A 24,058-nucleotide genomic window follows, 5' to 3' on the forward strand; every position below is an offset into this window, starting at 1 on the left:
TATCATTCTTGGAGCACCCCAGGCCCAGGCAGTGAGATGAACCATGTGTTCCTTGGGTATTATGGTGGCTAATGCATATCTCACTGTGACTGTGTTCTTCTTTCTGATTTGCACTTTAGCTGTACACAGTGTAATAATACCCCTTGTCTTACATGTGATCCCCTACCTCTCCTGAAGGATGAAGACTCAGTATCGCATTCATTGCAGGGTTGCTATTACCTTGATCAAATCCTCCTTTACTGTCCTGACCTTTGTTCTCCCGCCTTTAAAGATTTCAGAATTGAAACACAGCAGTAGTGAAAAAGGCAATTCACAGGGCTGCTTGACATTCTTCCCAGTCTCATCTGACTCCTGCTCCACTCTTCACCTGCCTCATTGTGTGCAGAACATTCTGTGTGGATCATAACATGCCTGCGTTGGCCTGACATACTAGGGCTCCATGGAGTCCGGACCCTTGGTTTTAGTGGTGAAGTCCTGACATTCCCTTCTAGCTCTAGTGTTACTGATATAGGCTGGTTTGGTTTGGTTGTGAGTGTACAGTATGTTAGTATCCAAAGGCTGAAAGAAGACACTAGTACATTCCTGTCACATCGGAAATGGTCCCTTTTGCATGAGCCTTTGGGTTCTTGGAGCAGGGAGTATCTGCCAGCCAGAGCAACTGCTGCTTGGGGCATGAGAGCCTCCAACGTGTGTTGGTTTGGTCTTCTCAGGGTCTCTGTAGTATGTGTCCCTTGCAGGCTGCCAAGTGCAGAATTGGGGTAGCGGTCTCAATTACCTGCTCTGCTCTAGACTCCCTGTGTGACTGTGGGCAAGTCACTCAGTCTCTCTATGCCTCAGTTCCTGATCTGTAAAAGGTGTGTGTGTGTGTGGGGGGGGGGATTGTGAGGATAAATTCGCTACATGATTGCAAGGTGCTCAGATACTATGGTAGTGTGGGCCATATAAGTGCTTTTCCTAGACAGCATGGAATCTTCCAGCATTTCCTCTTTGATAGTGGGACAAACTCTTGGCTGCACCATGTTTTTGGGAGACCCCAAAGGTTTTACAGCCCCACAACTGGCAGTCCCCTCAAACCTAGGCTCATCTTTTGAATGAGACCTGACCAAGTTCCTGACTCCTTGAAATGCCCCTCATTAAGAGCACGGTTATTGGGTGGGTTTTTTTTAACTAGCTTCCCTGATTCTAGTGACATCTTTCAGGACACACAGTATTAGTTTAATAGCTGGTGTGTCTTCTATCTAGGATGAGGGGTTGTATCTTCTGCACTTGGAGAGAGATGGACTCTAGAATCTCTTCTGTCTGTGACTTTTATGGTCCAGGAGTTCTTCCAACTACCTCCACGTTGGCCACTGGGATGTCCCCTGGAGATCATGGTAATCACTCTTTCTAAATGCTGCCTTGGGATCCCATGTGCAATTGTAACTCCGACAGACCCCAGTCGTCAGCAGATGGGATCGAACCTGGGATTTCTGGAGCTAAATGCATGAGCCTCTACTGCATGAGCTAAAAGTCACATGGCCTTTAGTAGATGCATTAATCTCTAAATGGTCTCAGTGCCATTAGAGGAGACAGAACACCACACCCAGGAGGTGTGTGGGTTACATACTTCCCCTAGCTGAGGAAGCGCATCTGCGCTTCAGAGACTTTGCAGTTGACATCCTGGATGAGCCCCCACTTGTAACACGAACAGACCCCGGTCGTCGAACCTGGGAACTCTGGAGCTACATGCTTGAGCCTCTAGTACATGAGCTAAAAGCCACCTGGCCTTTAGCTAATGCTGCAGCAGGCTCATTAATCTCTAAGTGGCTTTTTCTTCTCTCAATTCTGTTTTGGTGTCTCATAGAGCCCTTTCCCACTCTAACAGCCTGCCTCCTTTCCATTCAGCACCTAAGGTGTTGTGTGGGAAGAGAGGGTGATGCAGCAGGGAACTGCTGTAATGGTACATTGATTAGATAAGACAGGAGAGGCTTGTAGAGAGAGCATATGAATGGCTTCTTAGATAAACATCAGGTTTTTTGAATGTACTGAAATTTTAAACCCCATATTGGGATCCAGAGGCTTCCCCAATTTGTTTTGGGAAAACTCAGAGCATGGTCCATCCATCTAAATAGGAAGCTTCTACATACAGGTTTCCACAGGTTTCAAGAAAAAAAAAAAGGAGTACTTGTGGCACCTTAGAGACTAACAAATTTATTTGAGTATAAGCTTTCGTGAGCTACAGCTCACTGCTCATGAAAGCTTATGCTAAAATAAATGTGTTAGTCTCTAAGTTGCCACGAGTACTCCTTTTCTTTTTGCAGATACAGATTAACACGGCTGCTACTCTGAAACCTATCAGGTTTCGAGCTGGCCTGAGGTCTCCAGGTTCTCATGTGGATTTGGATGAGGTTCTGTATGAAGGCTTGAGGTCAGACTTGGGTTGAGGTTTTTTAAACTCAATGGTGCATGAATCTCATGAGCAGTTCTTGTGAGATTTCGGACCAAAATGGAGAAATTTCTGTTGCCCTGGTCAGTATGAAATCTCTCCTGCCATTTGTCCTCTTATGGTCAGCTTTATATTAAGGCGCTATTTATAAAGGTTCATAAATGATTAATAGATGTTATAAGTATGTTGGAGATTGAGTAATGTCTTACAGATGGGTATAAGGGATCCATTAGCTTGTTGGACTGTAACAATCTGTATACATTGATTAGCCATTTAGTAACTCTTGATAAATGGAACCTCAATACAACAATCTTTTCTACTATTTTCTGTGTTTCCCTTCCTGTTCTCTTGATCCTTCCTGGATCTCTTTTAGCATCTCTGCATTATCACAAAATGTTTCTTTTCTCTTGTTATCTTCCCCTTCTGGGTTAGTGGTGAATTCCCCAGCCTCCCTCTCAGTCTCCTTTCTGAGGCTTCTGGATCCAATCTGCCAGAGTGCCAGGTTCTGGTGCTGCATATACTGCTGGATAATGTGTGTAGTGTTTAATGTGCTCCTAAATGCCAAAGTGAGCTGAGCGGCCTCCATGCTTGCCTTGGTATGGCAACCGCACAGAAAAAAGGCGCGGAACGATTGTCTGCCATTGCTCTGACAGAGGGAGGGGCGACTGACGACACGGCTTACAGGGTTGGCTTCAGGGAGCTAAAATCAACAAAGGGGGTGCCTGTACATTAAGGCGTATTTCAGGCAGGACTGCACGGAGGGTTCCAATAAGAAATGGTGCACCTAAGTTATCGTTCTTATTGGAACAAGGAGGTTAGCCTGGCCTCTGATTGATACATGGCTAGATTTACCTCGCTGCACCTTCTCTGTGAGTGACTGCAGTGTGATCTAGAAGAATGAGTCCCCTAGACAGGGGAGGGGGGGAAGCAAATGAGTACAAAACAAATCTGGTCTATTTCTTGTTTTGATCCACTCCATCTATCTTTTACATCTTTGGCTGGCAGCAGACGGTGCAGAAGGACTGCATGCCATCCACATCTCATGGCTGGTCGGCAGAAGATGGTACAGTACGACTGCTAGCAGTCCGTATCGCCTGCCCGCTCACCATAAGACTGTTCAATAGGACTGACTGCAGGACTAAAGAGAATGACCTGGTCAAGTCACTCCAAATTTAGTCCCTGCACCCATGTCTGCCCAGGCGCTCCCAGCCGACGTGGCCAGGAGCACCTCGGACATAACGATGATGGCTACCAGTCGTACTGTACCATCTGCTGCCACAAGGCAAGGGGTTGCTGCTACTGTGTAGCAATGCCGTACCGCGTCTGCCAGCACCCAGGAGACATAGGGTGACGGTTACCTGAGCGGGCTCCATGCTTGCAGTGGTATGGCGTCTGCACAGGTAACTCAGGAAAAAAGGCGCGAAATGATTGTCTGCCCTTGCTTTCACGGAGGGAGGGAGGGAACGGGGGCCTGATGATATGTACCCAGAACCACCCGCGACAATGTTTTAGCCCCATCAGGCATTGGGATCTCAACCCAGAATTCCAATGGGCAGCGGAGACTGCGGGAACTGTGGGATAGCTACCCACAGTGCAACGCTCCGGAAGTCGACTCTAGCCTCGGTACTGTGGAAGCGCTCCGCTGAGTTAATGCACTTAATGCACTTAGAGCATTTTCTGTGGGGACACACACACTCGAATATATAAAACCGATTTCTAAAAAACCGACTTCTATAAATTCAACCTTATTCCGTAGTGTAGACATACCCAATGACTCTCCCTGGGATGGGAGATCTCTGTGCAGGCCCCAGAGTCCATGACCAGCTGGGGAGAGGCCATCACATGTTTTCCAGAGTGAGGATTGTTCTGTTAGCAACTTTTGTGGCTGTTCTGTCTGAATTGCATTTTTATCTACATTAATTTCTGATTTGTGGTTTAGGATTTGATTTGAGAGAGAAGCACTGGGCAGCTGCAAGTTACTAGGCATGGGATAGGGAATTCCTCAGTGATATGTAGGAAGTTCAAATCCAACCCAGGTCAGGAGTGAATGAAAACTGTCCCTAATTAATGGGTATATCTTCTGCATGGTGACCATGTAAGTGATTGAGCAGACTTTCCATGAGCATGGAGAGGTTGTGCAGGATTGTGGTGGTGACATGTTCTGTTATGGTTGGGCCAAGCCATGTACCTGCCCAGCCTCCGGAGAGGCAAATACAGATGATTTTTATAGTATCTCTTTCTATATTGCAAGAGGATTCTGTCTGTCTCCTCTGTTCCTTCATACAACCTCCCTTCTGTTATGCCAGTCTTCTCTGTACCTTTCCCTCTGCTGTTTGGCTCTTACCTTTGTGAAGTGTTATGCCAGTCTGTATGAAAGACATTATATAAAATACTTCTAATCAGATGCTGATCTGAGCCCTCCTCCACCTCTTAGCTGACTACAGCATTCCGCGAAAGGAATTTCTCGTTGGTCTGCCAGTGGTGGATTTCCATTCGGAAGAGGATTGTGTTGGGAGCACAATATTACTGCCATGCTGGGCTTCTCCTGGAAGAATCTCTCTCTGCTCTGCTCTCCCCTCTGGACTCAGCTGCTCATAGACTTTGAGACCAGAAGGGACCATTGGGATCATCTAGTCTGACCTCCTGCACATTGCAAGCCAAAGAACCTCACCCACCCTCTCCTGTAATAGACCCATAACCTCTGTCTGAGTTACTGAAGTCCTCAAATCATAATTTAAAGACTTAAAGTTATAGAGAATCTGCCATTTACTCTAGTGTAAACCAGCAAGTGACCCATACCCCATGATGCAGAGAAGGCGAAAAAACGCCAGGGTTTCTACCAATCTGACCTGAGAGAAAATTCCTTCCTGACCCCAAATATAGTGATCAATTGGACCCTGAGAGTGTTAGCGAGACCCACCAGCCAGACGCATGGGAAAGAATTCTTTGTAGTAACTGAGAGCCTTCCCCATGTAGTGTTCCATCTCTGGCCGTTGCAGATATTTGCTACTAGCAGTTGCAGATGGGACACATGCCATTGTAGGCAGTCCCATCATACCATCCCCTCCATAAACTCATCTTGAAGCCAGTTAGGTTTTTTGCCTCCACTGCTCCCCTTGGGAGGCTGTTCCAGAACTTCACTCCTCTGATGGTTAAAACCCTTTATCTAATTTCAAGCCTTAACTTGTTGATGGTCAGTTTATGTCCATTTCTTCTTGTGTCCACATTGGTGCTTAACTTAAGTAACTCTTCTCCCTTCCTGGTATTTATCTGTCTGATGTATTTATATAGAGCAATTGTATCTCCCCTCAGCCTTCATTTGGTTAGGCTAAACAAGCCAAGTTGAGTCTCCTCTCGTACAGTAGGTTTTTTCATTCCTTGGATCATCCACTGAGCCCTTCTCTGCATGTGTTCCAGTTTGAATTCATCTTTCATAAACAGGGGAGACCAGAATTGCACACAGTATTCCAGATGAGGTCTCACCAGTGCCTTGTATAATGGGAATAACACTTCCCTATCACTACTGGAAATACCTCACCTGATGCATCCTAGGATTTCATTAGCCTTTGGCAGCTCGTACTCCTCCTGTGATCAGCTGATATATCCAGGTCTTTCTCCTCTTTTGTCGCTTCCAACTGATACATGCCAAGCTTATAGCAAAAATTCTTGTTTAGTCCCTAAGTACATGACCTTGCAATTTGCACTATGAAATTTCATCCCATTTTTACTACTCCAGTTTTTAAGATCTTCTTGTGTGATATTCTGGTCCACCTCCATTTTGGTAATATCTCCCAACTTTGTGTCATCCTCAAATTCTATTAGCACACTCCCTTTTTGTGTGTGCCAAGGTCATGAATGAAAATCTTAAATAAGATCAGTCCCAAGACCGATCCCTGAGGAAGTCCACTAGTAACTTGCCTCCAGCCTGACAGTTCACTTTCTGTATGATCCTTTGTAGTCTCCCTTTTAACCAGTTCCTTATCCACCTCTCAATTCTCAAAATTAATCCCCATATTCTTTGGTTTAACTAATAGTTTCCCATGCAGAACTCTGTCAAATGCCTTACTGAAATCCATAAAGCTGTTTGCATTTGACTGTCCTGAGCTGGCTTTGTAGGACTACTTTGACGTCCCTTAGCCTGGACAGAGGAAGCCATGGTGCACATCCTTAGCTGACAGCTCCTGGGGTTAAAACTTGACTGGTGGCAGATCCTTAGCTAGGATAAATTGACACCGCCCCATTGTCTTCAGTGGAACGACACAGATTGACACCAGCTGAAGATCTGGGGCTGGCTATCTCAAAGCCTGGGCTCTGTTCCTGTCTTTGCCAGTTACTCGCTATGCAGCCTTGGGCAGGTCACTAAACCTCTCTGTACCTCAACTTCATCTGTAAAATGGGGATAATGTAGTCGCCTGCCTCCCACCGACTTTCTGAGGAAACTACAACGCATTGGTCATCTTCCTGGAAAAACCATCCTGGCCACCATGGATGTAGAAGTTCTTTATACCAATATTCCACGTGAGGATGTACTACAAGCTGTCAAGAACAGTATCCCTGATGAGGCCATGGCACACCTGGTGGCTGAGCTTTATGACTTTGTCCTCACCCACAACCATTTCAGATTTGGGGACAACTTAAACCTTCAAGTCAGCGGCACTGCTATGGGTACCCGCATGGCCCCACCGTATGCCAACATTTTTATGGCTGACTTAGAACAACGCTTCCTCAGCTCTTGTCCCCTAGCGCCCCTACTCTACTTGTGCTACATTGATGACATCTTCATCATATGGACCCACAGGAGGGAGATCCCTTGAAGAATTCCACCTGAATTTGAACAATTTCCACCCCACCATCCAACCTCCACCTGGACCAGTCCACACAAGAGATCCACTTGGTGGACACTACAGTGTAAATAAGTGATGGTCACATAAACACCACCCTGTACTGGAAACCAACTGACCGCTATACTTACCTACATGCCTTCAGCTTCCATCCAGGACACATCACACAATCCACTAAGCCAAGCCCTAAGATACAACCAAATTTGCTCCAATCCCTCAGACAGAGACAAACACCTACAAGATCTCTATCAAGAATTCTTAAAACTACAATACCCACCTGGGGAAATGAGGAAACAGATTGACAGAGTGAGACGGGTACCCAGAAATCACCTACTACAGGACAGGCCCCACAAGGAAAATAATAGAACACCACTGGCCATCACGTACAGCCCCCAGCTAAAACCTCTCCAGCACATTATCAACGATCTACAACCTATCCTGAAAAACAATCTCTCACTCTCCCAGACCTTGGGAGACAGGCCAGTCCTCGCTTACAGACAGCCCCACAACCTGAAGCAAATACTCACTAGCAACTACACACCACACCACACCACAGAAACACTAAGCCAGGAACCAATCCTTGTAGCAAACCTCGTTGCTTATTCTCTCCCCATATGTACTCTAGCGACACCATCGGAGGAGCCAACCACATCAGCCACACCATCAGAGGCTCATTCACCTGCACGTCTACTAATGTGATATATGCCATCATGTGCCAGCAATGCCCCTCTGCCATGTACATTGGCCAAACTGGACAGTCCCTACGTAAAAGAATAAATGGACACAAATCAGAAATCAGGAATGGCAACATACAAAAGCCAGTGGGAGAACACTTCAATCTTCCTGGACATTCTATAACAGATTTGAAAGTAGCTATACCTGAACAAAAAAACTTCAGAAACGGACTTCAAAGAGAAACAGCAGAACTAAAATTCATTTGCAAATTTAACACCATTAATTTGGGCTTAAATAGGGACTGGGAGTGGCTGGCTCATCATAGAAGCAGCTTTGCCTCTCCTGGAATTGACACCTCCTCATCTATTGTTGGGAGTGGACTACATCCAACCTGATAGAATTGGCCCTGTCAACACTGGTTCTCTACTTGTGAAGTAACTCCCTTCTCCTCAGATGTCAGTATATTTATGTCTGCGTCTGTAATTTTCACTCCATGCATCTGAAGAAGTGGGGGTTTTTACCCACAAAAGCTTATGCTCAAATAAATGTTAGTCTTTAAGGTGCCACCGGACTCCTTGTTGTTTTTGTGGATACAGACTAACACGGCTACCCCCTGATACTTGCCTCCCAGAGAGTTGAGGCTAAACTTTTTGGGTAGGAAATGCTAGAGAAGGACAAAGCATTTATTTTTACCTGATAATGCGATACCTATGGGTGTGTGTCTGCTCAGACAGATCCCCAAGTGAGTGGCACAATGTTTGAGGGCCTTGGGGAGTTGCCAGTCAGGGAAACTTGGTCCCGAGGCTAATTATGGAGGACAATATTTTCTTGTCCGACAAGTGTGTGAGACCTGGGAGAATGAGCCCCTAAGGATTTTGGGAACTTGATTATTGTTGGCCCACCTAAATCCAAGGACAATCTAATTGCTTAGACTGGGTGGGACTCTTGGTTCTTGTCCAGTTCCATTATGTTTCTTTGATAAGGTTTTCTCTCCCCCCCCCCTTCCATCATCCTTTCTACTCAGTCCCCTCCCCGTGTACACATTTCTTAGTCTGCATCAGCCAGGCCCCAGGCATCTGAAAATCTGAACTGGATTTCATTGCGTTGTGGCTTCTGGAATGACCTCTGTGGATACTTTCCCTCTGACACCGCATTTATCGTATTCAGCCAATTAAGCCATGCTGCTGCATTGCTGCAGAGGGAGAATTCCTCTGCTTACTGTGTAAGCATGTCCTATTCCCTTGTTCCTGGGTGATTCACATATCTCTGTGGTTTAACTTTACCACGGAGGACCTTGGAATATGGAGCATGTGTACTTGTGCTCATGCAGGATTTTACATTTCTTTTCTTAAAAATGGCTAACATGTGAATAGTCCTCTGCAGGAGGATGTCAGTGAGCAGTGAATATAGGGGCAAAAGCCCTCAGTGTACAGTCATGATGGTGCACCTGATATCATGTGTGATAGGTGGATAAATTCTGCTGTTTACACCAATGTACTTAGTTGAAGAGAGGACCTGGCCCAGGATGCGTTAAAACAGGCCAGGGAAAGGAAAGGACTAAAGAGAAGGATTCTGCCTTGGAATGCCCTGTCTGAAGAAAGCACAGAGGAGAAGTTGCAAAAGGTTTATGGCCTCATTTCTCAGAAGTTCCGAGCAGCCCCAGCACCGATGGAGATGCAGGTGATCAGGGCTGCTGAGAAACAGGCCAGCTATTTCGGTTTTTGTTTGAAGAAAAGGAAGTCAGTGCAGCATTTAAAGCTGACACCTGAGCATACCTGCGCTTGCCCCCTGCTTCCTGGTCTGGGGCTAAGATACCAGTGCTTCTCATTTAAAGCAGACAGTTCTATGAAATCTCATCTGTCCTGTCTATTCAGTTCTTTGGTGGGCAGGGGTTATCTACGTAACTCCCATTAGCCTTAATTAAATCCAATTATGGTTTGGATTTGAAGATACTAAATGGTCACAGGTAAGCACGATCTTTCTGACGGCTCCTAATCTCTGTGATGAAGCATAGAACATGAGCAGATTTTCCCACCTCTGAAACACTGATGAACCTATAGCAGAAGCTATTGTAGTTGATTCTGTTCTTGGATTACATAGGTGCAACTCTCATTGACTTCAGTAAAAGTTGCCTGGGTGGCACTGAGAAAACAATTCAGTCTCTTGTAGATTTTCTTTAGGCAATTGGTCATTCTCTATATCTGACCAACTGCTAGAGAGAAATGTCATTAACCTTCAACCAATGGATTGGTTTTTAACATGCTCTGCAATATCTCCCACTTACTAAAGTTCATCAAATGGCATTTTTAAAGTTTTGCTGTTTCACACGGAGGGTGAACAGCTGGGGCCAAGTGAAACTAATGGGATAGGTACTCCCTAAAGATCAGAAGGGATACCTGCTCCAGCATGGGGATCAGCTGCTGGAAAGGGACAGAAATATTATCTTATTGAATGGTCTTAAAACCCAAGTACTCCATACCCCAGGTTTACTTCATCCACCACTGGAATGTAGCCACTTTGTGTTGTCTTACTATAGCATCTTTTATCCAGGGATCTCAGGTCACTTTATAGACATGCATCAATTAAATCTCCCAGCATCCCTATGCTAAGGAAGGTATCTGGGTGCTCCTGTGAAATTGCTCTAATTCCAACACCCACTTAATGGATAAGGATTTTACAACCAGAGGTTTCAGGACTTTTTCTACACAAGGACCCTGGCTAGGAATTTGGGATGCCACTGAAAACCAGAATGAGCCTAAATATTTGTACTGTCAGATCAACAGGATTGGTGGGGTTGTACAAACCCAAACCGCTTCCTTTATTTACATGCTCAAATGGTGTAATTAAAGGGAGGGGCAGAGAATGCTGCTTCTGACTGGATTTTGCTGCACAGTTATTCTGCTAGTGCCCAGATACCATGGTTAGTGGCTTTTTCCCTTCTTCCCCCAACTCCCACTGACTTCACTGGGACCAGGATATCATCTCTGCAGGGTGTATTATGCTGGGTCAGCTGGAGCATTGCTTTGATGCAGCAATTCTGATGGGGACGGACTGCAGCTCCTTCCTTGCTTCACTCTGTTTATTTAGCATCACAGTTTATGCTGTTGCTGATTGTTGGGTTAGCAACTCACAGGCCCCATACAGACAGCTGCCTTTCCATTCACTGAGGAGATTGAATACAAACACCATCATTGTGGAACTGAAATGCTTCGTTAATTTCTGTGTTATCCTGGGAAAGCATTGAATAGGGTTTGGATTTTGCATCCCTAAACCTCTTTGGGTATGATATGACTGTCTTTGGCCTGATTATTAATACATTCTTGCAATGCCCATCTAGGGTAGGTAGGATAATAATTGGTCTTATTTTACAGATGAGAAAACTAAGGTTCAGAGGTTAAGTGACTTGCCCAAGGCCCCAGGAGAAGTTGGTATTAAAGTTGGGAGGAGAGTTTGGGAGTGCCTGGCCTCCAGTCCCATTCTCACACCACTACACCCACAGTGTGCCCCCTGTTTTCGTTGAACCTTGCAAAGAAGACATAGCATCTGAGCAGCAGCAAATATTGGAATAGAATTCTGCCTTCTGGATTTAGTGTTAGATCCTTGTGCTAATCAAACTGTCCCACTGAACAAAGCAGCCTCTATGGGAAAAGTGTGATTCATTTACATCTGGGTTTTGTTCATAGACCATAATTGATCAAGAAACTGATTTCCTATATTTGATTCCCAGCTCTGCTCCCCAGGACAGTGGGTCTGCGAGTGCCCTTCACTGCTATGCAGGCGACCTGGGGCTGACTTGCTTCCCAGGCAGACAGAAAACAGACAAGACCTATGTTCTTATGTTCTCTCTTGTTTAGAGCAGGGGAGGGATGGGGAGAAAGCTAATAAAATACCAGCCCCCACTCCCTTCTTCATCCTGTGCTTCTCCTCTTTTAACATTCAGCTATTACTTGCCCACCCTCCTGCTCTGGGCTTTGCCAGGTAAATGCTGGCAACTATAGTCTTTAGTTGTCCAGTCCGGTCCATGTGATCCAGGCAGTGTTTTCCATTCACTCCAACAGCATGAGTAAAGCGTTTCAAAGTGGACAGCGACTCTGTCCACTGGGTTAGTGCTAGTCCCTAAATCGACAAAGCATGGAGTGAGTGCCACTGATAGGAAAACATTTCTGGTCTGGGATGTTGGGAGAACCTGCCTTTACCAACTCCCAGCCTCTGTTCCTCTCTTGAGGCTTTTAGGACCGCCACTCTTATGCTTGCCATGGAATTACAGAGAATTCTATCCAGTGCATACCATGCCGCTCTCCTGCTGCCACTCTCCCTTTTGCTTTGGGGTAAGTTTTCATTTTCTGTGTCTGGCTCTTAACCAGTTAATATGCACTAACTTTGGCTAACAGTCAGAAATTACTTGGCCTTGTGTTAATTGATATGACAGAATTGTTGCTTCCACATTCAGTAGCTGTGGAACTTGGAAACTTCTCATCTTGGAGATACAAAGGCGTTTCACAGCTTAGGGGTGTGTGTTTATAAACAAGAACGAGACTTTCTGTGTGTGTAATGTGTAATTAAGTAGTCCGCTATTGCAGTAATTGTTCTCCCTATCAGACAGTGAGCTGAAAACTTTAGTAAAGTCTCCTGAACTTCATGTTTATGCTCATGCAGAACAAATGCACAGGAATAGCTTATACTTTCAATTTTAAGTCCATTTGGTGATGGTGGTGGTGGGGCATCCCGGAAGATGAGTAATGGGTTTTTTGTTGGCAGGTAGTTCTGGTACAAAATGGAGGAGGAGAAGGGAAGGAGGCAAAAGGTTCTATTTTAGAAAACTGTAATAAATTTGATCTATTCTGTAAGATGCAGAGAGTGATGAGATGCCCAAAGATTGTATCATATTGGTGGGACTTTTTGGACTTTCTTTCAGAGCTGGGGAATATGCTTTTAGAGCTGGGGTGAGCCTCTAGAGGTGCATAAGCAGCTCTGCACCTGGGCTTAAAATACACTCACTCCTGGGTCTAATTTCTTGCATGCTCTGGAAAATAGGCTTCCCTGTGTTTCTTCTGAAATGGGTGTCTGGGGATCTGCTGGGCCTAGACATCTGGTTTAGTCATCTAGGGATTATAAGGTCATGTCAGGAACATGCCAAGCCTTTTACTGGGAAGGAAGATGGGGATTGAACTGACCTCCCTAGTCCTCCCCAATACTGCCAGGCCAATGCGTGGATAAGGTCCTCTCTCCGTTAGGGCAACAGCAGTCAGTGACAGGGATGCATAGATGTGAGGGTAAAACACAGGGAACTAGGAAACACAAAGTTATTGATTCAGAGTGCTCTTTTCCTGCCATACTCTATCTAACTGAGCCTTCTAGTTTTATCCACAGCACTAGGACCTATTTCAAGTTGTTGAAACCTCAGTACTTCTTTCCATGCCCCTAAAAGTTCTACCCCAGTAGCCTTCCTGCATCTGCCTTGTTCTGATACTGTTAGACACCTTAACGCTTGAGTTGAACTGTTTTGTTTCGTTTTTCCCCTGAATTTTCTCTCTTCCGTACTAACTTCTTTGTACTAACTTCTTTGTCTGATGTGTTGGCTCCAAGTGCCTGGAATTCCTCTGGCCACAGGGAAGCTTTGGGGCTGTCTTTTGTGTCCAGTAACCATAGCTACTAGTTTAAAGTGTGAAGTAATTACGATGGCTTTGTGTTGTGCAGAAGGAAGGCCCATTGCATGTACAGAATTGCTAGTACGTGGCTGTGTCAGGGATGGAATGCTCCTTGGGGATATATGCTGTTTTGTCTTTGCATTGATATCCTCCCTCTCTTTGGAGCAACAACCTACAGAAGATATCACTCTCTCTTTTGTTAGAGTTGGAGTGAGTGCCCTATTTAGAAATCCACTTGTAAAGCATAGCACAAGCCGGAGTTTCCACAGACACCCAAACTATTCCCATTTACAGAGGGAAATCTGCCAGAAGATTTAATAGTAAATGGTTTGCATTTCTGTAATACCTTTCACCTCAGGATTTCCAAGCACTTTATTAAAAAGTCCCTCCTTGCCCTTGTGAGGCAGGTAATTATAATTATCCCCATTTTACAGATATCGGAAACTGAGGCACAGAGCGACTGGGTGACTTGCTCAAAGTCACAGAGTAAGAGTGGTTGAGAATAGTCCTGGGGTCCAGACTTCCAGTTCCTAGTTGTAACCACTAGACCATGCTGTGAAGCAATCAGACCCGCATTAGCTCCAAGTTCTCATGTCTGGAATAAACTCTGAGGGTAATGATGCTGGCTGTCTACATGAACGCAGTTCTGCTGCTTCCTGGAGTATGGGCAGAGACAGAGTAGTTCTCAGCTAATATTGGTCTAGTTCATTTGATGTCTTGAAGAGTACATGCCGGAAAGTGGATTTAAAACCCAACTTCCATGTCTTGCTGCCCCACTCAATTAAACAGGCACCTTACTTCACATACCTTTGGTCTGGCAAATGCTTTGGACACCTATTGTGGAAGGACGTCTGCAGGCAAATGTCTCTTCTCTGGGTTTGTTATCTGCTCTAGGGTAGGCTCTTGAGATTAGCTCTGACATACACACAATTTACATCTTAAACACTGTTCAAAGCAATGCTCCCTTTTTAACAGTCTCACTGTTGTCTATGTTGACTGCCAATGTATTTAGATTGGAATTAGAAATTAAATCTTGTGAGCCACTTTGGTTAACTGAGTACACAGGAAAACCCCTATTTCAGCGTTTGATCTGTGGAAATGGCTGAGAGATCAGAGAATGTGTAAACCAGGAAGGTCAGCCCAGAGGTGTGTTTATTAAGGGGAAATACTGGGGTGCAATAGGAACTGAAAGATCAAAGAATTACTGGGGCAGTATATTCAAAACTACCATAAAACATGGATTTATAGCTCTAGCACCCTCCCACAAATCCTGGAAACTTAATAATAGAAATAGTTGCATCTTCAGATGCACATTAAACAATAGACAGATGACAGAGACCTGGCTGGCTATCTGTTTCTATGTTTACAATGGGTTTAACTCCCTGTGGTAGAGTAGCTCTGATTAACACTATTAATATTTTGAGCCATAATTTTGGCACTGGTCTGCCCTGTGGATTCTTACCCAGTGCTTGGCATTGCTGTCCAGTGATTTGCTACAAGTCGGAAGGCAGAGAGCCAGGAACTATCACTTTTCTCCTTTGAAGTAGGTAAATATTATTTCCACTTTACAAGAGGAAACTGAGGTACAGACATTAAGTGACTCTGTGGCTGAGCTGGGAATTCAGCCCAGGCTTCCCAGTGAAAAGTCCTGTGCTTTGGCCCTAAAGTAGCACTCTACAAATATAATAAACTGATATATTGGCTACCCTCCCCTGCCCCCCCAGCCATTAAAATGCAGCCACCTCTGGAACCTGGCAGCTGTTTAACAGGGCACAGCAACAGTGCACTACAGTTGAAGTCAGGGAGTGAAGACGCTACTATATCCAGCTGTAGCTAATGATAATTTAGTCAAGCAGGACTCCGTTCTGATCTCATTTACATAGGTTTAGCTCTGTTGACTTCAGTGGAGTTAATCTTGATGTACAGGGGTACTGAAGAGCAGAATCATGCCCACAGTATTTTAATTAGTACTCAAACTGGAATTTGGCTAATGCACTGGGATTGCACCCCTGCTCTGCCAAAAAGTTACTGAATCTTTTAAGACCACACGTAGTCAGGCCCTCTGTTTAATGTCTCCTTTGAAAGATGCCTGTAGCAGCACAGGGCTCTCTAGCACTCTGCTTGGGCCATTGATTCAGTACTGTCTCCGAGAAATTGCGTACTGAATTGCAAGCACTGCTTTTGGATCACGCTGGGCTTCCTGTAGAGGTCTCTTGTCCTAGTACCATACCCAGCTTAGCAGAGTTTGTGAGATATGACAAGACCCTAACTGAGGTGGTATGACTGACACTCAGATTCAGCCAGTGGGTTGTATTTCAACCTGCGCGTTCCCTCCATTTCACAGCAGATTCTCTCCTTTACGTTCTATTGGAACAACAGTACAAAAGCCTGAATAGTTGCTATGGGGAAAATGGGGAGGAAGAATTTTAACCAATCATCATAATCTTTGCAGATTCCCTTCAAATCTCTGTCCTGTGATTTGTCATGTGTAGCAAGTGCCCAGTAAGCCTCAGCTAAACAGGCTGTCCAGCTCCTGGGACACAGAGTGGGCAGTGATGCCATGAAAGCAGATGAATTCCCCAGTTTCTGGCAGTGAGATGACATATGAATGAGACCAGCAAGGTCAAGCAAAAAGTTTATTTGTGGAAGGAGACACTAGTTCAGCAGCACCTCTCCTGATCACAGGGGGAACCAACAAAAGAACTGATCACTCTGTTCTGTTCAGCTGGCATGATCAAGCCCTCCTTCTCCTTGTAGAAGGCAGGCCACCCCTCCCCCTTCAGCTCATATGTTGGTTGGTGGCTTTTAATCAAAGTACAGGTTTTTTGGAAAGACTCTGTGACTGCATCCAGTGTGCACAAATTGAATGGAAGTTACGTATTGAAGTCCATGTGATGGGCTACCATAAGAAGAACACTGGATACGGAATTGTTAAGGCCAAATCAGCAACAGTGCAGACTACCCAACATGTCAGCATTCAGAAAGAATTGCAAGGCTATGGTCTTTGGTGCTTAACTGATTAATGGCAGGAGTTTTGCTCTATTTTTGTAAAGCCCACAGAATGTATAATACAAATTAGAGATGGCATAGGTTTGTTGTCACCTCCTCTGTGTCAAGAGTGCCAAGGAGCTTTGGAAGAGTCCAGAATGCACCTTGAAGGTACTCCCAAGGAGCTCTCATAACAGCCTAGAGTAGCTGCTGCAAGAGTCCCACATGGTTCCTGAAGGAAGAACCTGATTTTGTTGTTCCCATTGCTGACTTGAGAGGTTGAAAGGAGATCTTCTATGTTAAAACTCCTTGCAGGGCTGCCGTGCTTCCTTCCTAGTGAGTGGATCCTGGGAACAGGCCAGAGAGTGTGCCTTTCTGCTAATCCCTTGCACTGACCAGGATAGGGAAAGATCAGTGGAGGTCAGCAGGGATTTACTAATATAAGCACATGCCTTTCTGTTGCTATGGAAACATAACTCTTTTCATTCCTTTATTCACGGGTTCTGTCGCTGTTGTTTTTGCTCTAAGTGTGGCTCTGGTACCTGGGGAGTTTCCTCTTTTACCTTCGGCCTGGGCTTCTTACTATAGCAGAAAAAGTGTTGGGTTGATTAGTAGGTGCCTATCGTAACTGGTAGAAGTTGCACTGAGTTAGGATTTTCATCATTCCTGTCAGTCACTTACAGGTTTCATCTAGTTCATTTGCTGTTGCTTTGCCACTGGGAGGCCTGTTACTCTCAGCTCCTGGTTGTATCAGGATTTTTTGTCCAGTTTCTGAAATGAACAGGGCAGGTGAAATATAACTGGGGGAATATAAAACTTTTGGGTCTGTAGCTTGTGTCCTGAAAGATGGTGATGGTGGAAAGCAAAACTGAAACAATATGAAAGCCAGGGAAATCCACAGATATGGTGGCCATTCCATGCCCATAAGGTATTTATTCCATGATGCACCAGTGTCTTACATCTTAAATAGTTTTTGTAACAAAGAATAGACATTTTTAAGCATCTAGTAATCTCTTCTAAAAAGATCATATTAAAAAAATTGAGTGGAATATGGCTAAATCCCTCTTAGAGCTGTGCACTCAATGTAACAAAGGTGTTGAAGCTGGGAGCTACAGCATATAAACTCCCTGTCCCCCTCCCTCCAGGAAACCTTTGCAATGGGAGGGAGAGCACACATTCCATTACTCAGCTCTCTTCAGTCTCATGTCACATGGAGATGCTATCTATCTTGTGTGCAGCCCTTGCCAGCAGTTAAAAGCCGCATTACAGCCTAAGAGTCTCTGAGCCTGGTGCATTATGTCTCTTCGTCCTTCTGGCAGTCTTCTCTCCTCTCTTCCACACTCCCCCCCGCAGTGGTGGGCATTGTGCTTTCTCGGTCCAGTGACTTTCTGGGAGGGAAAAGCAGAAACAGAGGAAAAACAGACCAGTGCTGCTTAGACTCTGAATGTTGCCATCCTTTGTGGTCCTTGTATCTCAGGAAGAGTTTGAGGTGACATTTCTGATGCCTGGGGGTAAGGAGGGAACCCCATTCCCATTGTCAGTACTAGTTCTTCACAGTCACACCAGGCATAGTGCCTAGCCCTATGTACCACAGGGGCTCCTATTCTGTCCTGTTATGTTTTCTCCTGCTCCCTGAGGCTCTTTGATGCAACAGATGCCACAACTGGAATGTGTTGAAATGGTAAGTTTCTTGAGCCTGGAGCTGCATGAAAGATTGTGCACTAATGCACTTGGCAGTTTGTCCTGGGGCATCATGTTGTAAAATCTATAAATTCAAATCAGATATAAGCAGGGGAATGAAAGTTTGGATGCTTGAGAGAACTGAGTTTTGCTAGATAGTTGTAACACTTCTAGCACGAGCGAGATTCTGCATTGTGTATGTGTATAAAATATCAAGCTCTCTACTTCTATAATACCTTTAATCTAAAGTATTCCCTACTTCTTTACGCAGGTTAATTAAACCTCCTGACACCCTTGTGAAGTGCATAGTTGTTTTTTCTATTTTGTAAATGGGTAAACTGATGCCTAAAGGGAAACTGATTTGCCCAAGCTCACACAGTTATCGTCAGTCCTGAGAATAGTCCCCAGGCATTCTGACTACTGGTCCCTTTCCTTATATATTTGTGGTAATTTGTGTCTATTTGCTGGGAGATTCCACCCAACAAAGCAGCAGAATAAAAATGATCCCCAATTACAGGGCACATGCATAAGCAAATGTTCAGAGATGGATAACTAGCTTAAAGCCTCACTCACTCCATAAGTACTGGGACTCTGCTGTCACTTCCTGCTGTTTGTGGAGACTATTTTGCTCAATTTTAATGGAACATTAAACTCTCTAAAAGGCTCCCCTTTATCCTGTGTTGAAGGTTGCCTCCAAAATGAAGGAAACAAGGTGATGTCTGGGCTGATAACCCCAGTGTCTGCTGATCCCCTGTTGGAATGTTAAATGAGTGTTTAAAACCAGGTTGGATGGTAACTTATCAGTGGAGCTGTCTGGAGGAGTTTGAAGCTGCAGGTACCTTGTGCATGGTTAATGTTAGGATGACATTTAAGGAGCCAAAGGCAGCAACAGTCTCAAATGCTAAAATTGGGAGGTGCCAAAGAAAGAGAGAGCTCTCCTGCATGTGGGTGTAGTACTGAGCACCTCCGGTGCATCGTGACGCCTACCTGAGGACATCCAACACTTTCCAGAGGTGCTTAGTACTTTGCAGGCTCAAACCCCATTATTGTAAAAAGCTGAAGGGCATTTAAAATACTGGGTGACTTAGAATCAGCACTTAATGGGCACAACAGATTCCAGACTGCATCTTGAGAAGTGCTGCACTAAATCCCTGGTCAGAGCCATGCTTTCCCAGGGTGTGAGCTCTTTCGGAGGAGTCCAGAAGAGGGGGATACTTTAATTTAGCATCACCTCCCAATTCCTAAAAGGAGACAGATGTTGCCCTTGCATCCCTGTGTATGACAAGAGCTGTGTGCAGTATGGCTGAAGAGAGAACTTGGCTCCAAGTTGGTAACTTTATTTTAATAGCCTTGTTTGTTTTTTCCCCACTGTAGAGGGGCGCAGGGGGCTTTGTTCATTTATTTATGGATTTGTTGCATGGCACATGCCATTGTGAAGGTGTGAAAATGGTACCTTCACAGACCTTTGGAGTTGGGTTAAGATTTTGCCTTGGCTTTTGGGCAAGCCCCATGTGACCGACCATAGGAAGGTCAATCACTTTGGCACTCTCTGCTTTGGTTTCCCTATTTGTAAGATGGGGAGAATACCCATGTCACAGAGGGTTATTAATGGGTGTCTAAAAAGTGCTTGGCATTCCTTGAATGGAAGCAGGACTGTGTTTTGGCTTGCAAAGAAAACTTAAATCCACATGCAAAGTACCCATGGGTACAATCCCAGGTCTTAATTTCCTCTGTCCCCTGGGAGCTGATCACTGTGGTGGTTGTTGTAGCTGGAGCCAGTGGATACTAACCTGGCCATGTGATGGAGGTTTGACTTTTTTGTAACCCTGTCCCATATTGGTGATGTGGCCAAGTTTCTTCCCAGCACCTCCCGTGAGTTACCCTCTTGCTTGTTACAATTGCTTGATGCAGGCAAGCTAAAGTGATTTGCTCCTCTCAGTACATCATTAAGAGGATAATTCTCTTATTCCATGTTGTAAATAAAATAAATTCTGGTGTCCTATGATGTTCACTGGCCCCACCCCACTGGCTGGAGGACACATTAGGGTTGGTGGGGTCAGCCTTCGCTGTTCATCAGTTTGGTGACTTAGCAGCAAAGCATCAGTAGGAAACCCCCGCCCCCCATTTCTGTTTGATGGTCTTTGTTCCTGGAAATACATTTTTGAAGAGCAATCTCTCCCCACGAGTCTGAGCTTCCCAGTGCTGGAATGGGCTGCCTTTGTTTCGACATAATGAGTGGAGGGTTACGGGCTTGACAATGAACAGCTCTTCTATTTGTGAGAAGAGGGTCTTTTGACTCAAACTTGAGAAAGGAGCCTCCAGCCCTACCCCCAGCATGTCACCTGCTTCCTCTCCTACACCACCACCTACACAAGGGGCCAGATCAGCAAAGCTCCTGCCTACACAAGCATGATGCTCCCTATTCAGGAGTTCTGTTCCCAGGGAGACAAACTTGCCGTGGACAGTGATTCATCCCTTCCATTTAGAACTTTGTAGGACTAGAAAATCTTCTTGTAATACTAAAGGGTACATATATGGCTCCATCACCATGGTATCAAAGTGTCTCATAATCTTTACTGTATTTATCCTGGCAGCACCTCTCTCAGGCCCAGTAGGGATGTTATTTCATTGTACAGATAAACTGTAGAGGCACAGAGAGGCTAAGTAACTTGCCCAAGGTCACAGAGGGAATCTGTGGCATGGCAGGAAGTTGAATCCAGGTCTCCAAAGCCCTAGGCTATTGCCCTAAGCACTGGGTCCTTCATCTCTAACAGGAGAGAATGTTAGTTCAGTGATTAGAGTAGGAGATGGGGGATCAGAACTTCTTGTTCTTTTCCTGGCTGTGCTGTGAGTTGCTCATGTGACCTTGGACAAGTCACTTAACCTCTGTGTGCCCCACTGTACAGTAAGGATAATGCTTGTCTCACAGGGGAGTTGTGAAGCTAGTTAATGTTTCTAAAGGGCATAGCATGGAAGGTATTAAGTGTGTAATAACTATGATAAGAAAGGTGTTGGTAAACTCCTGTGGTGAGCTCTTTAGAAATGCCTGTATATACAGTTCCAACTAGAAGCTGGTATGGTTCTAGGTCTAGGGCATCTCCAGGATTACCTGGGAATGGAGGCTGCTTTTAAGCAATGCATATCACGGCCTCTGAAGCATGATTTATGAGCCCTGTAGCTAAGTCAAAGAGGGACACTTCAGAGCCAGGACAGTGCTCTCAGGGGAGGAGCTGTAACAAGTGGGGACTCTTTCTATTGGATAACAAAAGTCTTATATTTGTGTGCTTTAAATTGCTGTCCTTCTTGACCATGGGCCCTTTTTGAATAAAGAATCTATTCTAAAACAATAAATGTCCATTTGCTGGCATCTGGGTAACTGGCTGGGAACCTGAACATTTCATCAGGCTCCTTAGTCCTTACTGTGAATTGGAGCTGCTGGAAACTAAGCCTGAGTGGGTGATTCTGTCTGAGAAACTTCAGATTTTTTCGCAAAAAGAAAAGGAGTACTTGTGGCACCTTAGAGACTAAAGCTCACGAAAGCTCATGCTCAAATAAATTGGTTAGTCTCTAAGGTGCCACAAGTACTCCTTTTCTTTTTGCGAATACAGACTAACACGGCTGTTACTCTGAAACCTTCAGATTTTTTGTAACTTATTTTAATGCAAAGTGAAGAAGGAGGTGTCCTCCTGAGCCTGGAGAGGGAGCAGGGCTGTCTGATGCTAGAATGCTTCATGAATGAATGCTGTGGAAAGAGACCTCTCTGGGACAGAGAGTGAGGCTCTGTGAAGTGACCCCTGGCCTTCCAGTGTGCGTAAGTATTTGCTGGTGACAGTCTCTAATAGAACACACTTCTCCAGGCTGTGCTAACAGGATATCAGAGCAGAGAGAGATATTGGCACCAAAAGTTAAATTGTATTTATTTCAGCTCTGCTTAAAATGGGCTGGTTGTGGGGAATGTTTGTTGAATAGAGAAACTTGCAAGGGACCAAGTTATTTTCAAACTGCTAATAGGGTTTTGCAAACAATGGGACAGACAATAACATTTAAATGCTATTTTAAAAAAGAGAGGTTTCAGAGTAGCAGCCGTGTTAGTCTGTATCTGCAAAAAGAAAAGGAGGACTTGTGGCACCTTAGAGACTAACAAATTTATTTGAGCATAAGCTTTCGTGAGCTACAGCTCACTTCACTGAATGCATCCGATGAAGTGAGCTGTAGCTCACGAAAGCTTATGCTCAAATAAATTTGTTAGTCTCTAAGGTTCCACAAGTCCTCCTTTTCTTTTTACAAAAGAGAGACTTCGCTGCATTCTTTTCTATCACTCCTTTCCCAGCCTTTCTCCAATTTCGTCAGATCCCCCTCATCTTGCTTTATCTGAACTACAGGTCCCATAGCCCCTTCCTTCTATAGAAAGAGAGTAATTGTGCAAGCTTCTGTCAAGAACAAATGGGTGACTTGCATAACTGTGTGTGTGAGAATACTGGTGTCTTCTCTTTTTTTCTTCTTTTATGGTGGGTAATGGAGACCAGAAATGTCTCTTCTTTTCTGGGTTTTGTTTTTACATTGGAAATTCAGGTCCTATCTAGCTTGGAAGACAATCCATAGGAATTGTTGAACTAGTGTAAGCATGGCAACCCAAGAGACCAGGGACTGATACCTGAGAAACTAAGAGGGTAAGAGACTTTTAGTCAGATTTTAAAATCTGTGTTTTATGGGGCGTGGGGGAATTGTTTTTTGTTTGGTGGGGAGAGGTTTAATACGTATTTAATTCCAATGACAAAAAAACATTTTGGAGGAAGAAAAACATTTGTTAAATATTCCCCCATCCCCACAATCCAGGTATGAGAGCTCACATCATACATCTCTAAGACCCCCAGGTAGTCGTCCAGCAAACTCAGACTAGATATTCCTAATATTTCTCAAGTGAAAAAACAAGTAGAATAGAAGAACGATACCAAAATGCCCTAGCAGGAGTCTTTTTGTCCCAAAGAAATATAAAAGGTCGCAAACCCCATCTTTAAAAAAATTCCTTTGAAAGCTACACTTAATGCAAAACCAGATCTATTATATTTGGACCCAGTAGAGAAGGAGATAGACACACAGGCAGCTGGCAGAAATATGGCTGGCTGCTGGAGACTTTATTATTCTGGTCACAAAACTGAAAACAACATGAAGTGAGGCTTTGCACTGAGGAGGAAGGGGGGTGTGTTCAAACATTTAAAGGGACAGAACATCACAAGATCTGCACTGAAGGAGTTCAACAAGTGCTTTATATCTGACTCCTACTCTGTTTTAGCCTTTGACGTTCATCATAATTCACTCCTTTATGAGTGGAATCTATTTCTAAAGGGAAATGTAGCCCCATCCAGTTTCACTTCAGAGTAGGGTGGGTGGGTGGTGGTGCCCTAGCAGGTTTTTTACAGCAGGTTTCACTTTCTGATTATCAGGGAGAGTGTTCTTCCTGTGACACATTAAAGGAAAGTCCAAAATGTCATTTTTAATCTAGCAACAGTGTCTTTCATAGAAAGTCATAAAACGTCTGTGGCTTGGTGGCTTCTCTCTCTAGATCTTCCCAGTCTATGACTCTGGGGAGCAGTTTGGTTTTGAGCATGTTTTAGTGGTTGTTGTATTATGCAGCCGTGAAGGCTAATTTATTCACTATGGTAATGAACACCTCATGCATATTCATAATTGTTCATTAACAAAATAGAGAAGAAATAACATGTGTGTCCCTGGCACTGATCAATGAAAAGACCAAAACCAGAGTTAAAAAGGAGCACATTCTTGAAGCTCACACGTGTGAG

The 24,058-nt window shown here is 44.6% G+C and overlaps 2 protein-coding genes across 6 annotated transcripts in view; one reads left to right on the forward strand and one right to left on the reverse strand.

The window, feature by feature from the left end:
• Nucleotides 1–12,018: 12,018 nt before the first annotated feature.
• Nucleotides 12,019–24,058, forward strand: part of CRB2 (crumbs cell polarity complex component 2) — a 58,848-nt gene continuing 46,808 nt past the window's right edge. For 4 of the 5 annotated variants that reach the window (XM_084650277.1, XM_084650275.1, XM_084650278.1 and 1 more), the window contains exon 1: nucleotides 12,019–12,269. In XM_084650277.1, coding sequence (XP_084506403.1) covers nucleotides 12,188–12,269 — 82 coding nt within the window. In that variant the 5' untranslated portion in view covers nucleotides 12,019–12,187. Of the gene's footprint in view, nucleotides 12,270–18,955; nucleotides 19,093–24,058 lie in introns of those variants that run through there. The other variant, XM_084650276.1, reaches the window with a different exon arrangement.
• The window catches only part of DENND1A (DENN domain containing 1A), a 421,747-nt gene continuing 415,306 nt past the window's right edge, over nucleotides 17,618–24,058 (reverse strand). Inside the window, exon 21 of the mRNA XM_084650295.1 lies at nucleotides 17,618–17,965. Coding sequence (XP_084506421.1) covers nucleotides 17,872–17,965 — 94 coding nt within the window. The 3' untranslated portion in view covers nucleotides 17,618–17,871. The remainder of the gene's footprint in view (nucleotides 17,966–24,058) is intronic.

This window comes from Lepidochelys olivacea, assembly GCF_965140295.1.
Source record: "Lepidochelys olivacea isolate rLepOli2 genome assembly, chromosome: 16".
In the NCBI taxonomy this organism is placed as follows: domain Eukaryota; kingdom Metazoa; phylum Chordata; order Testudines; family Cheloniidae; genus Lepidochelys; species Lepidochelys olivacea.